The 13,414-nt window shown below is 40.5% G+C and overlaps 1 protein-coding gene across 4 annotated transcripts in view; it reads left to right on the top strand.

Annotated features, from left to right (window-relative positions):
• DAG1 (dystroglycan 1) overlaps positions 1-13,414 on the top strand; it is a 108,927-nt gene that overhangs the window by 66,319 nt on the left and 29,194 nt on the right. For 3 of the 4 annotated variants that reach the window (XM_042449042.1, XM_042449044.1, XM_042449043.1), the window contains exon 2: positions 6,182-6,583. In XM_042449042.1, coding sequence (XP_042304976.1) covers positions 6,293-6,583 — 291 coding nt within the window. In that variant the 5' untranslated portion in view covers positions 6,182-6,292. Of the gene's footprint in view, positions 1-4,023; positions 4,122-6,181; positions 6,584-13,414 lie in introns of those variants that run through there. The other variant, XM_042449045.1, reaches the window with a different exon arrangement.

The raw sequence follows: 13,414 nt of genomic DNA, 5'->3' as shown, positions 1-13,414 counted from the left end.
CATAATAAATGTCACTATTTTACCCCCTGATTACCAGCTTACACCAATGCTATACATTGCCCATATAAATATTTGTACACATTGTACATGATATACCTACAAATATTTTAATATAGAATCAGCAGTGCTTATATATCTAGCCTGCCTTGCTGTTCTCAGATGGATGAATAGTTTAGTCTGTGAACTTGAGATGGCAGTGTTTTTACACTTGATCTTAGCCAGAAGGGAAGCGATGGGAGTGTTTTTAATGAATGATGGACATTTGACTGTTTGACAGTTTCTCTTGGCTTATCATAAACTATACCAGCAGTGGTCTGCAAAAATACTGTACGTGTCATCATTGTTGGTACGAAACTAGTGAAAATGTGTCTGAAGTTGAGTAATTTACTTTGAATCATGTGTTTTAAAGAATCAGAATTTCTCAGCTGAGCTGTTACTATACCTATGATAAATTTAAGCAGTCTAGTTCTTCTGGGAACAGGTACTATTATACTTTAGATACAGGAACTTACCCTTCCTTTTGAATAAACCTATGAATAAACCTTTAAAACTGAAGTAAATTATTTTGTATCCATTGGGACTTACTCCTAGGTTGGTGCACATCAGATGAAAACTTTATTATTGGACCTCAAGTTGCACCATCAAAAGCTGTGAGGAGCAGTCCCATTCTCCTCTCTCTCACTCCAGACCTGGTGTGTGTGAGTGTGTGTGTATCAGTTGGCACTGGTAAGCCAAGTATCTTGATTGCCTTAGTTATCCAGTACTAAAACATCTAGCTCCAATATTCAGCTCTGCATCTGGAGGAAGCTCTGGGGGTCAGTTTTAGGATGGGTTGCCAAAGGTGCATTGAATACTTTGTGTACTGCCAAAAATTCTAGTTTAATTGTTCCTTACTAGCTTAGATCTGGAGTGGGAGAAGAGATTTCCCATCATTGGCAATTCTCTGATCTCTGTGCAAACCTAAAACACTCTCTCACTCCAACCTAGAGGGAAAGGTTATAACTCTTGTCTCCATAGGCTAAATGGCAATGTGACTGTTCTCTTGGAGGTTCTTGTATTTTATTTTGAATACTATGTACTTCACTTTTGTGATTTTTTTTGGGTCCAAGGTAATCTTACTTGTATTTCTATGATGAATCCAGATAATGTTTGCATTCTTACTTCTCCCCCCCTTATAAGACAAGGGCTCTTTCTCCTCTTCTTGGCAAGTAATAGAAAGATTGGAGTGATTAGTGACGGCCAAAAACCCAATGAAATTCTGAGCTGCTTCAAAAGGAATGTAATACCCAGATTGAAGGAAGTAGTATTCTGCTTTGGTCAAACCTCACCTGGAATACTGTGTCCAGTTCTGGGCGCCACATTTCAAGAGAGAGATTGACAAGCTAGAATGTGTCCAGAGAAGAGAAATCGAAATTATCAGTGGTCTGGAAATCAATCCTTCTGAGGAAAAACTTGAGTCTGGATATGTTTAGTTTGGAAAGAGAAGACTGAGAGCTGACATAATAGCTACAGTATTTTGAAATATCTGAAGGGATATCATGCACAAGATGGATCCAGCTTGTTTTCTGCTGCTTCAGAGACCAAGGAACCAGTGGATTCAGATTACAGAGATTCCATCTAAACCTTAGAAAGAACTTATTTCCTATAAGAGTTGTTTGACAGTGGAACAGACTATCTCAGAGAGTGGTAGAATTTCCATCTTTGGAGGTATTTAAACAGAGGTTGCATGGGCATCTTTCAGGACTGCTATAATTTTGTATTCCTATATGGCAGTGGGTTTGACTAGATATCCTTTGTGATTCCTTCCAACTTAAGATTCTGTTCTCAAAGGACAACAGTATCTTCATGTATATTTGTGCTGCAGCTCACTGCAGTAAGTGTGGAGTGGTGATTAGAGACATAATCATGTTAGTCTGGAATATCAGTATGCAAAGTGGTCTTGTAGTATCTTTGAGACTAATTGAGCGAAAGAGGTTGTAACATAAACTTTTGTAGATGCATCTGAAGTACTAAGGGGCTGTACGAATGGGCAGCATGCAGCCACACTTTTATTGGCCAGATTGGGGCTGTGACAACCTCCCCTTGCGGCCCTGAAGAGCGCAAAAAGGAGTCGCAAAAAGCAGCTCCTCTTTGCGCCCTCCAAGGGATGCAATAGGCATGATGGCACAACTTTATGACACCCCTTCAATGCTGCATCATGTGGCTGCAGCACCGAAGGGGCATCATGATAGGCATATGCCAAAATGGCACCGTAGGGGCGGGGTTAGGGAGTCCTGCATGCAGATGCTGCACCCTAACTCCGCCCAAAGTGTCGGTCTGTATAGGCCCTAAGTCTATAAAAGCTTATCCTATCGCTTCTTTTGCTCTTAGTCTAAAAGATGCTACAAGATCCCTTTGCATGGAATGGTGATTAACAGTTAAAGAGGCCAGTGTAAGGGAATTTGATTCTTTAAAAATCTGTTCATTCTGCACTCTTCTTTGGGAGTACTTGGCATGGTTTACAGATGACTTCCTGAATTTCCATCCAGCAGTGAAGTCTATTCAGTGAACACGTTACTTTTTTCACAATATATATTATTAAGACTCTCTTCTTCCTGCATCTGCAATGGAGACTTATATCATTTGAAAACACTGGTTGGTGACTTGGATGGGAATGATGGGTAGCTATAAAAAGGTATGCAAAGTTGAACCAGATCTCATCCTGTGCTACTATACGGTGGTCATCACAAAATGACTGTGGGTACTACAGCTTCAGGAAAAATCTTGTAGTGTTACAGACTTCTCTCTCATTGTCTCCCTACATTCCCTTTCAATAGTAACTACAGTAGTACTGCCCCCAAACTACTGAAAAGTAGTAAAACTTTCATTCTTTTGAATCTTTTATTTATTTGTAAATTTCCTTGAGTAATAGAGAGTTACCTCAAAGCAGTTAAAAAATTTACACACACGCACAGACTGTAACGTAACACAAAACATTCAGTATTGAAATTCGGCCTTGACCATTAAAGATCTACATTGAGTTGAAGTGAGTGGTTCAAATGCTTATGCACTAAAATGCATTTATAAAACCTTGGCCCTACTTTATTCTTCTAGATTGGTTAAAACCTTATCAGATATTCCACTGAGTCCATGAGTGTGGGAGAAAACTGTTTGACCAACTTTCTTAGGCACTATATACACTGGCCATTAAGGCCGTCATGGAGGCAGAGTCAGATTGTAGCATCCTCATGATATATGCCCGACTCTGCCCCCAGGGCACCCTGAAGCTGCACGCCATTTCACATGGCACACAGCATCATGGCATGCCTCTGGCGCAGCATCCATGATGCAGCGGCAAAGGAGTGTCATATAGCTGCGGCAATGCAGCTATGATGCCCTTTCAAGGGCACAAAAAGGAGCCGCTTTTTGCGACTCCTTTTTGCATCCTTGAAAGGCCAGATCAGGGCCACAGTGTGAGGTTGCCGCAGCCCCAATTTGGCTAGGAAAGTTAGTGGCGTCCCACCGCCCCTCAGGGGCTGTATATACAGCCCTTTAGATTTTTTTAATGAAGTGTGCTTGATTATAAGTTTTTGTGAAAATCAGTGGGTATGTGGTCATTTAGAGAGCTGCCTATTCATTGGTGTTGAAAGACTTGCTTTTAATGTTTTATCTAAACTGCTAGTCTAGTTTATCATTTACTTGTATCATAGTCAAAGTTGTTTGAGACATGTGTATTAAAAAGTGCACATGGAGCAGCTGATTAGACAAGTAGATAATGCAGATATTTTTACTTGGTGAAAGATGTGATTTTTTTAAAAAAATTTTTTTATTGAAACCTTTGTTTTCAAAAGCTATCAGATTCTTTGTAACGAACATTTTCCTGTTGAATGCCATAGTTTTAAAAGTCTTAATAAAATGCTGGCCTTGGTACCTTTGCTATAACAGAATCTGAATATTAGAATGTGCCTTCATTTATATAAATGAAGATTAACTCCATTATTGTTTGTTTATTGCATCATAGATTCATCTTTGTTTTGGAGGTTGAACATACATTTGAAATGGCTACATGTGAGAGGAAGATAGCCTGCCTTAAGAGGAATAGGTGCTCAGTAGAGATCTGCATTTATACATCTAAAAACTCTGTATGTCCCCTCCCCCATGTCCTTCACATCTGTATTTAGAATAAATATGTGCATTTTTAATATGGATTTTGCTAGATAAGCCAGTGCTTAGTTAGGAACCATGTTTATGGGAAGAAGCTCTCAGCCTTACAAGACTGAAATAAAGTGTCATCCATATCAGAAGCTGGGACATACTGTAGTGTGTGAGTTGCTCATAGTAGCAGGAATAAAATGTCTGTTCCATCTTCTTCCATTAATATTGCATGTAAATTCTTTTTATGAACCTCCTAATGTTTGTTTGTTTTGTGTGTTGTTGTTTTTTGAAAGGCCATCATGTTCCATGATCTGTCACAACACTTCCATTGTTCTTATACTCTTGTACTTTAGTAGGCTTGGGAGATATGGGAGAGGTGCATTAAGTAGGTAGGTAACATTTAATTCTGCAGCATTACTGAAGCTAAAGAGTCAGACATCAGTAATTCAGATAAGAGACCATTAGCAGCTCCATGTAAGAATAGAGTTCTAAAGGACATTTAAAGAACAGATGACATTATGGCTATGCATGACAAAGGTTCCACTGTGTGAAGTCAAATACTTTCACGGCTGGTGTCCATAGTTTTCTGTGGCTTTTTCAGGCTGTGTAGCCACGTTCTAGAGAAATTTCTTTCTGAAGTTTTGTACATCTGTGGCTAGCATCTTCAGAGGGTGGTGGCATGGAAGTGTGTGTGGGCATATATATTTCTCTGAAGACAATGGATTGATAATCCTCTCACTTCTCCTCACTTCTTCGTGGTCTCTACGAATCACACAAATGGGCTATATCTCAGGTAGAACTCTCCCTGCTTGGGTTCAGGTGTACTCAACTAGGGCAGTAGCAACATCCTCTATTTTTCTGACTAGTGTGCCTTTGGAGGATGTCTGTAAAGGTGATGTCTGGTCTCAAGCATTGACTTTCATCAAACATTACAGGCTGGACACCAGGGCCAGACAGGATGCAGCTTTTGGGAGGGCAGTATTGCCTTTGGGTTTACACTGAAACGGCTCTTTGCATTACATGTTGTGTATGCTGTTGAAACCAATAAAGTTTACACTGACAAATGCATTACTGTTGTTTATATGCCTTTTAATGCCAACAAATGACCTTGATAAATGCATTGCATATTGTATATGCTTTGAAACTAAAAGAAATGACACTAACAAATACACTTTAAGTTCAAGAGTTTATTGTTGTTAATAAACACAACTTGTTTGAATTCTACAAATGGTGTCATGACACTCCCTTCTCCATTGACCAAAGCTTGTCAGTCTAACCCATTTGTGTGATTTGCAGAGACCACGAGGAAGACGGACAGGTTGCTTACCTGTAACTATATTTCTTCAAGTGGTCATCTGCAAATACACAGAAATCCCACCTATCCTCCCCTCAATCATGTCCTGCTCATTGCTAAATTCTCTCTGTCACTGCTATGTGGCATACTTTATGGAACTGTGGAAAGAGTGGGAATGCCAGGGGCTTTATAAGGGTGGGAGGAGCTACTGCCAAAAAGTTGCAAACTTAAGTTTTGCACAGTGATTCTAGAAGTTTCCGAGCTTTCTGCACAGGCTTAGATATAACCCATTTGTGTATTTGCAGATGACTACTCAAAGAAATACAGTAAGCAACCTGTCCATAGCTTCTCACCCTGAGGCTTTGCCATTCAGCAACAGACCAACATACAGATTAAGATGTAAATCATTTCCTCCCAACCAATAGTCCCACAAGTAGTTATACCCTACACACTTCCATGCCACCACCATCTGAAGATGCCAGCCACAGATGTAGGCGAAATGTCAGGAATAAATTCTTCTGGATCGCAGCCACATAGTCCGGAAAAGCCATAGAAAACTATGTTTCACTGTGTCCTGGATGGAACCATCCTTATCTATCTGGGGCAAAAGCTGCAGAATATGAAAAGCATGAATCCAAGGCTTGGCTTCAGCTGCTAAACAGCTTAACGTGTTAACCAGTTGACTTACATTAATCAGAGAATGTCATAATTATGTGTCCCTTCTCTTACTGATTGCATATGTTCTCCTTTCAGGTACCAGGACAGGCAACAATGAATCGAGTGTGAAAATCGTGTGGACTATAAAGCTCTGTATAGCTTGCTAGGCCTTGGACCTCCTTTTCTGGCAAGAACAGTGTGTGTGGTATGTGCAGAGAAATGACTCTTGGATTTGTACAGCTGCCCCCAGTGCTGGGGAGGACTTTGCTGGTGCTGATGGTGACTACATCGGTTAAGTGCCATTGGCCTAGTGAAGCCTCGGAAGTCGTACGGGACTGGGAAAACCAATTAGAGGCCTCCATGCATTCAGTGCTTTCAGATCTCCGAGAAAGTGTACCAGCGGTGGTGGGGATTCCAGACAGTTCTGCTGTAGTGGGTCGCTCTTTCAGAGTCACCATCCCAACAGACCTAATAGCTTCCAATGGAGAGGTTATCCAGGTGAGAACTTGGGGACCTGATATCTTGTGGTGTGTCTTGCATTTGTTCTGCCGTTTTCTCTCCAATCCCTTCAGGGTGGCTGTGTGTAGAAAATTCCAAATTTGATGGCCTGCATACCCAAATATTGCAATGGACAGGAAAAATACATAATATTTTTCAAGTTGCTTAAAATGAAACCTGTACACTTTTTTCTGAAACTTGATGCTGAGGAAAGGAAACTGCTAAGAGACTTGCTTCAACCCAGATATCTGTCCTAAGTCTAACATGTTGAGTGAGTCTGACCTTTTCAGCAGCCGTGATGCCCTTGTTAACGCAGGGTTGTGTACTGCTGGGCTAAATAGGCTATCATTGAGTTTTAATGTACCAGATCCTCAACTGGAGAAATTCTTGTGATATTTCACTAACTCTGAGGGGATGTGTATAATTATCAGTGCCCAAAATAATGGTTCTGCCACTGGCTCACTCACCCAGGTGTATTTTGTACTCTCCCTTAGCTGCCAGTGTAACAGTTATTTTGCCATCTGATCTTCAGGCATCTGCGTGAACTTAGAAGCATTTGTGGGATAGAAGTGCTTTCTGAAACCACAAATAAACAGGAATACATACTCAACCTGAAATACCTTTTCTTTTCATCCCTTTTTTTAATTGAAAGAATCACTTTCATTATTGGCAAGTGAAGAGTCAGTATCCTTTAGGATGGCAGTAAGGAGCTACTTATTTTCTGCTTAGGATTTTGCTCCCTTGAAAGAAATTTTGGGAGTCAAATGTCAGCAGTTGGGAAGGTTGATATTCGCAGTGGATAGGGCACCAGCCAAAGATATGTGAGCCTCCCTCTTTGTGTTCTGTTTCTGCCACCCTGCTTGATTTTTCTCTCTGCCATCCAAAGAGGCTCCTAGTGAAGAATAATTCATTCATGCAAAAACTCAACCTGATCACTTGTGGAAGGCTTTTGAAACTAGGCAAAGGGCTGCATGAGATCAACCAAGGGTCCCAGTTTGCCCTTCCCTGCTTTGGTGGAAGGAAACAAGATGCATGCACATGAATGGTTATACCAGAATTTTGTGGATTATAACTATGTACGTTTGTCAATGTGAAGGTTTAGTAAAAGTTGTACAGTGTCTGTTGCTGCTAGAAAACATTTGTACTGTGAAAAATCAAAAGTGAAAGATATTTTACTTTGTCTGGTACACATTACAGCTTTTTGGGTAGGATAATCAACTTTAGTGTTAGCAAGCAACGAGAGATATTGTACAGTCAGCCCTTGCCTTACGCGAGGGATCCGTTCTGGATCCCACCGCGTAAGGCGAATTCTGCTTATGCTCAAGCCCCATTGGAAACAATGGGGCTCGTGCATGGCGGCACACAGGGCGCCACAGGCACGCGCCCCCATTCAATTGAATGGGACACGCTGCCCCTTCCACCCCGCGCGCTCCCCGCGGCTTGAGTGCGTACACTCAAGACTGTGTATGGCGTGCCCGCATATGGCACGGGCACACTGTACTCATATCCATTAATTGGTACCCATGCAAAATACTTAATCAAAATTCATACCCATTCTCACAATTTTGTAACTTAAATTGTGTTAGAATTACAGTCACTGAAACATTATCTTCTGTTCTTGCAGAAGTTGAGTATCCAATGTTCAAATTGTTGCTTTGCTAGCAACATTGTCCACATAGTATGTTCATCGAAAGCCAGATGGGTGTTGCTTTACAGTCTGAAGGTCAAGAGAAAGTGATAGGTACTGATAACTGCAGGAATCTGCTTGTAATCTGTTAAGTGGTTCTCAAGCTGTAAAAGAAGTGACAGCTCTCCTTCCCTTTTAGGCTATTTAAGTTTTCTCAGTAAAATACTCTAAGATCTCCAGATGGAGTGAATTACAGGCAAATGGGAGAGGTGTTAATCTTGGGCAGCCTTAGAAAATTCACAAGATTTGCAGAACCAAAGACTAAAAGTTGATGAAGAATAAGAACTCTCTAAGAAGCTTAGCATGCAAGCCTGATTTCTGGGTAACCCTCTTTTCAAAAGAGAGAAATAGCACCCTGATATATTTGCTGTATACTGATAACACCTGTTGAAATATTTAAGACAATTTACATTGTATAGTATTTATTATTTTAAAAGCATGAGTCCTCCTGAAGTTTAATAAAAGTTATGATTTTTAATCTTCATAAGAAGACTGGGCCCTGAACTTTATTCAGTAATTGAATTAAACATTGGAATAATTTTCTGGGTGTTTTATTTTTGTACTTTACAAAGCATGCTTTTAAACATAAAACATCTGTTTTTTAAACAGCTTTCATACTAAAAATTGAAGGGGTAACAGATCTAACTGAGCAGCCACATTCCAAAGTTTATTCCTATTTTTAAGTATTCTTTCTGGAAATGATGACTTGATATATGCCTTTGCTAGATTAGTTATGTATTATCAATTGCTTTGAGAAAATTAATATGCTTAGTCCTCATGGTCATGTGACATTTTAGCCCTTTATATAGTAACTCTGACATGTCTCGAACTCTCCACGTTTTTGTCGGTAGTTTTTTTTTGTTTTGTTAGTACATTTGTAAAGAAATGTAGATATTACAATTAGATTCATTATTCCAGTTTTGTAGGCAAGTCCACAAACTTAAATTTTTAGCCTTCCCCCCCATACCCTTTACTATTTTATATTATACCAGTGGTATGAAAAAAGAAGAGCAGGGAATCTTCCTTCTCTCATCACCTGGAGAGCTATCAGGACTAACTGCAGGTGTCTAGAAAAACCTCTTGCAGAAGTCTGCATTTTTTTTGGCATCAAGCTCACTGGCCCACTTTAAAATGGTTTCTTCAATGGATGTGTTTTTAAGAATCACATTATCCTTTCTTCCAAAAGGGTGCTGTGTAACACTTAAGGGGCCAACAATAATCTAACATATCATTACTGACCTTTCTTCATTGTCACACTGCTGATTAAAATCTTGCAGTGATTATTCTGCTGGGGGGGGGTATGATATATATATCCTAATTCCCAAAGTTAGCCTTGCTTCAACAAAGTGCAGGGTCAGTTCTCAGTAAACAGAAAAAACTAATAATGAGTATACTGGTAATGATTACATTTTGAACATTCTTAAACAGACTATGTTCTTCTGAATTTTATACTGAAGAGTAAACAGTCTTTGATAACAGGTTTTTCAATTCAAAGATATAGTTGTGTTCAGTGACGTAGCCAAGGGGGGAGTCCATGGGGTCTGGACCCTCCCTTCTGTTAATTTATGTTAAAAATAATATCAACCAAACCTAATGGCAAATTAATTAGCAAATGGTGGCACTTAGTCTGGACCCCCCCCTTCCCAAAATCCTGGCTACGTCCCTGCCTTGTTAGTCTCTAGAATCAGCATGTGGAGAGATCTTGTAGCACCTTTCAGACTAACTGAAAGAAAAAAATTGGTAGCATGAGCTTTTGTAGACTTCAGATGCATTGAGGCTCATGCTGCCAATTTATTTCTTTCAGTTAGTCTCAAAGGTACTATAAGATCTCTCCACATACAGGTTTTTCAATATGAGTGGAATGTTGGAGCATCTGAATGTGCCATAAAAGTGAGACTCAGATGTCCAGTAGGAGATTGTGGAGCCTGCATTGAAGCTGGATTCCTAGGTTGCTAATATTTTCAACCTTTCTGTAGCATAGAGGTTGAAGGTGCTGACCATATACTTTACTGATGCACAGATGGCACTGTATCAGTGAATTGCTGAGGGCAAAACCAAATCCCATTCATTTAATACGTTCACTTAGCTTGATGACTCTATTTAAATGGTGATTTCTGTGACTGATGGACCAGTTGACAGTCAATCTGAGCAAAGCTGCTTTGTCTGCTCAAACAGGAAACTTCTTTTTCACAAGTCTAGTAACTCTTACCATCTGCTGGTGAGGCTTTTATTTAACAGGTTTATTCTTATCAGATATTAAGGAGATTTTAATCAACAAATAGGATCTGGGGAGTTGGTTAGTAGAAACCAAACACGCTCATTATCTGCTGTGTTAGTGTGGTCACATGCTCAGTACTCCACTCTGTCTTGATTAACCCAATAGCTGTCCCATGAGAAGCATTCTTCTAGAGCATTCAGATGTGACGAGGAGCTGCCATTGATGCTGAGTTTTTCTCTTCTGCCCTTCTCTTAAGGAGATTACCACATAGATTTCTAACTGAACATACATGAACTCAAGATTGGGGTCAAAGTAGTGCAAAGAGCACTTTTTGTGAAAGCTTCAAGCTAATGCAGTGGGAGCGGCTGGCAGACTGCCTGGTAACTAATGGCTTTAGAAATGTGCATGCCTGAGTCTGTGGGAACCTGATGCTGCTTGTCACATGCTGTAGTGCTTCGGCTAACACCTGGAGGTTCCCAGGATAAAAAAAGAATCTCATCCCAGAAACCCCTGCTAAAGGACATGGAGAAAATTTGATCCAATCTTTCACTGGCATAGTTATGTATACCCTCCATTGTGAAAGATTTTGGCCTTTTAATAGGGGTTTCCAGACTTGGAAGATATGACTCAATCTAATTACAAACCAACTTTCTGAAGCAACAATTCTGCATTTCAGTACTGCTGCTCTGTAGCTTTGCATTTTGAAGGTTGCAAAGGTAACTAGTGAGTAATACTATGCATTTGTGCATGAGCTGGATGAAGGTCACTAGCTAGTTTTAATCCTGTTGCCAATTCAGACATCAGGGGTTCTGCTGACTATAAGAAACAGCAGCAAGTGATGATAAGTGGGGGAGTCTTTAAAAAAAATCAATAAGCACCTGGTGCAAATGCTGCCTGATAGATTATTTTTCCCCTTGGCCTTTCATTTATAAAAAGGTCATGTGTAGAGATGTGCCATTTTTCAGTTTGACTCCTTGCTCTATGATCTCACAACCGAATGGAGAGCAGTATTTAGGCAACAGGTCTCAGTCCCTTGCCCAAGCACATAATATCCAGCTAGAATAGACCAAATGAGTTGTTTTCAAAGTGGCAGCATTTCCTGATGAAAGGAGTGTTTCATTGGACAGCTAATGTTTTGCAGTGGCCACCCATTGAAATTATTGGCATGCCCTCTTGTCATGCAAAAGAGAAAATCTTTGTTTTCTGAATAGTTTCTTTGTAACAAATATGTGCACATCTGCAAATGAAGGCATTATAGTGGGAGTGGTAAAATGGTTCTGGCTTGAACATCTGTTCAGACCTTTGCTGAATTATGAACAATGCCCTCTCATAGAAAAGTTGTTTATAATGGACACCAAGGACAAGTGTCTCTTCAAATATGGGTCATTCCTACAACTTTAAAGTAGGTCTGGCATGGGTTTGGCATGTATAGTGGAGATAATTTAAGTGTTCATTATTCAGCATTTCCATTCTCTCTAAGGGCCTATTCACACTCAGCTATTTGCCCTGGATGTAACTGGGCAGATTCGGGGGGGGGGGGGGCTGGCTCCCAAATCTCTCCGCAAGCAAGTGCCCACTACAAATCAGGGGCATTTTAATCCAAATGCCCTCTTAGAGAAGGGTTTAAAATGAAGTTGCCTGGCTGTCAATCAAATTATTTCCACGATGGTCATAGGTGACGTTTGCAGCACTCATTGGGGCATCGGAAGTGTGCTTCCCCCCTCCTTTTTTTAAAGAGCCAGGCGCCAGAATGCGCAGATTCTGTCAAATTAAAAACCTCTTGTGTGTGTGTTGTGGGCATTTGGGTCAATGCAGGTTATGATCTTCCCTTGGCCCCATTTTCAACCTCAAAATGCAAGCTAATGCCATCTCTGCATCCTGTATCCCCCTCCTTGCCACCCCAGAATGCCTCATACACATGTAGTAGTAGTAGTAGTAGTAATAATAATAATAATAATAATAATAAATTCCTCACCTCGGAATGCCAGAAAAGGATGCAATGCCATGCATTCTTTGGTTTTCCTAGGCTACCCTTGAATTCCTTAGAGACTAGCAAAAGCATTATGTGTGTATCAATTTGCCAAATTGGAAAGAGAAACATTGTAACATTCAAATTGTAGCATTCATTTGCAAAGGAAAAATGTTTTTTTGCAAAGTACTCTTTGCAACATTTCCCCTTTGCTGGAAGCGGGGAAATGAAAGGGAAAGTGAACCAGCAGCTAGCCACCTTCTATCTATCTATATATCTACCTCAAGCAAAAAACATGCACATTTTTTGTCAAAAATAATTTAAAAAAATAAAAAAGAGGGGGAAGGTTCCTGGTGTGAACTCCGTTCATGCCCTGTCTCTGACCTGAACTGACCTGACCCTTTTCCTCCTGCTTACAGTCTCTTCAGACTGAGGCTGAGAGAGAATGCCCTGTCAATTCCAACTAAAGTAGACCCATGGAATCAATTGGGAATAAAAGGAAAATGCAGCACAGGCATTCTGACTGTAGCATCCACATATAACACTAATAATAATAATAATAATAATAATAATAATAATAATAATAAAGGCTCTTACGTTCCAGGAGCAAGAGGGAATGAAAGTAGCACAAGCAAGCACACACACATTCTGTGTCACCCAAAAAATCATGCGCATAGACTGTCAAAAATAAAAAGAGAGAGAGGTTCCTTCTACAGCCTGATTTCCCTACATCCCTCCTCATTGGGCCCCACAGCTCAATTTCCCTTGGCAATCCTCCTCCTCCTCCTCCTTCCTTTCGAACCTCCCTGCCCTGGCTCCTTCATCCTCCTCCTCCTGCTCCATTATAGAATGCCCTCCATGGCTCCCTTCTTCCCGCCGCTCCTTCATCCTCCTCCTCCTCCTCCATCACTTTCTCCAGTCCCCCCTGCCCTCCCTCTGACACCCCTTTGCAGCCCC

Source organism: Sceloporus undulatus, chromosome 2, assembly GCF_019175285.1.
Source record: "Sceloporus undulatus isolate JIND9_A2432 ecotype Alabama chromosome 2, SceUnd_v1.1, whole genome shotgun sequence".
NCBI lineage: Eukaryota > Metazoa > Chordata > Lepidosauria > Squamata > Phrynosomatidae > Sceloporus > Sceloporus undulatus.
Note: the sequence above shows the minus strand (reverse complement) of the source record. Positions and strands in the feature narration are given on the sequence as shown.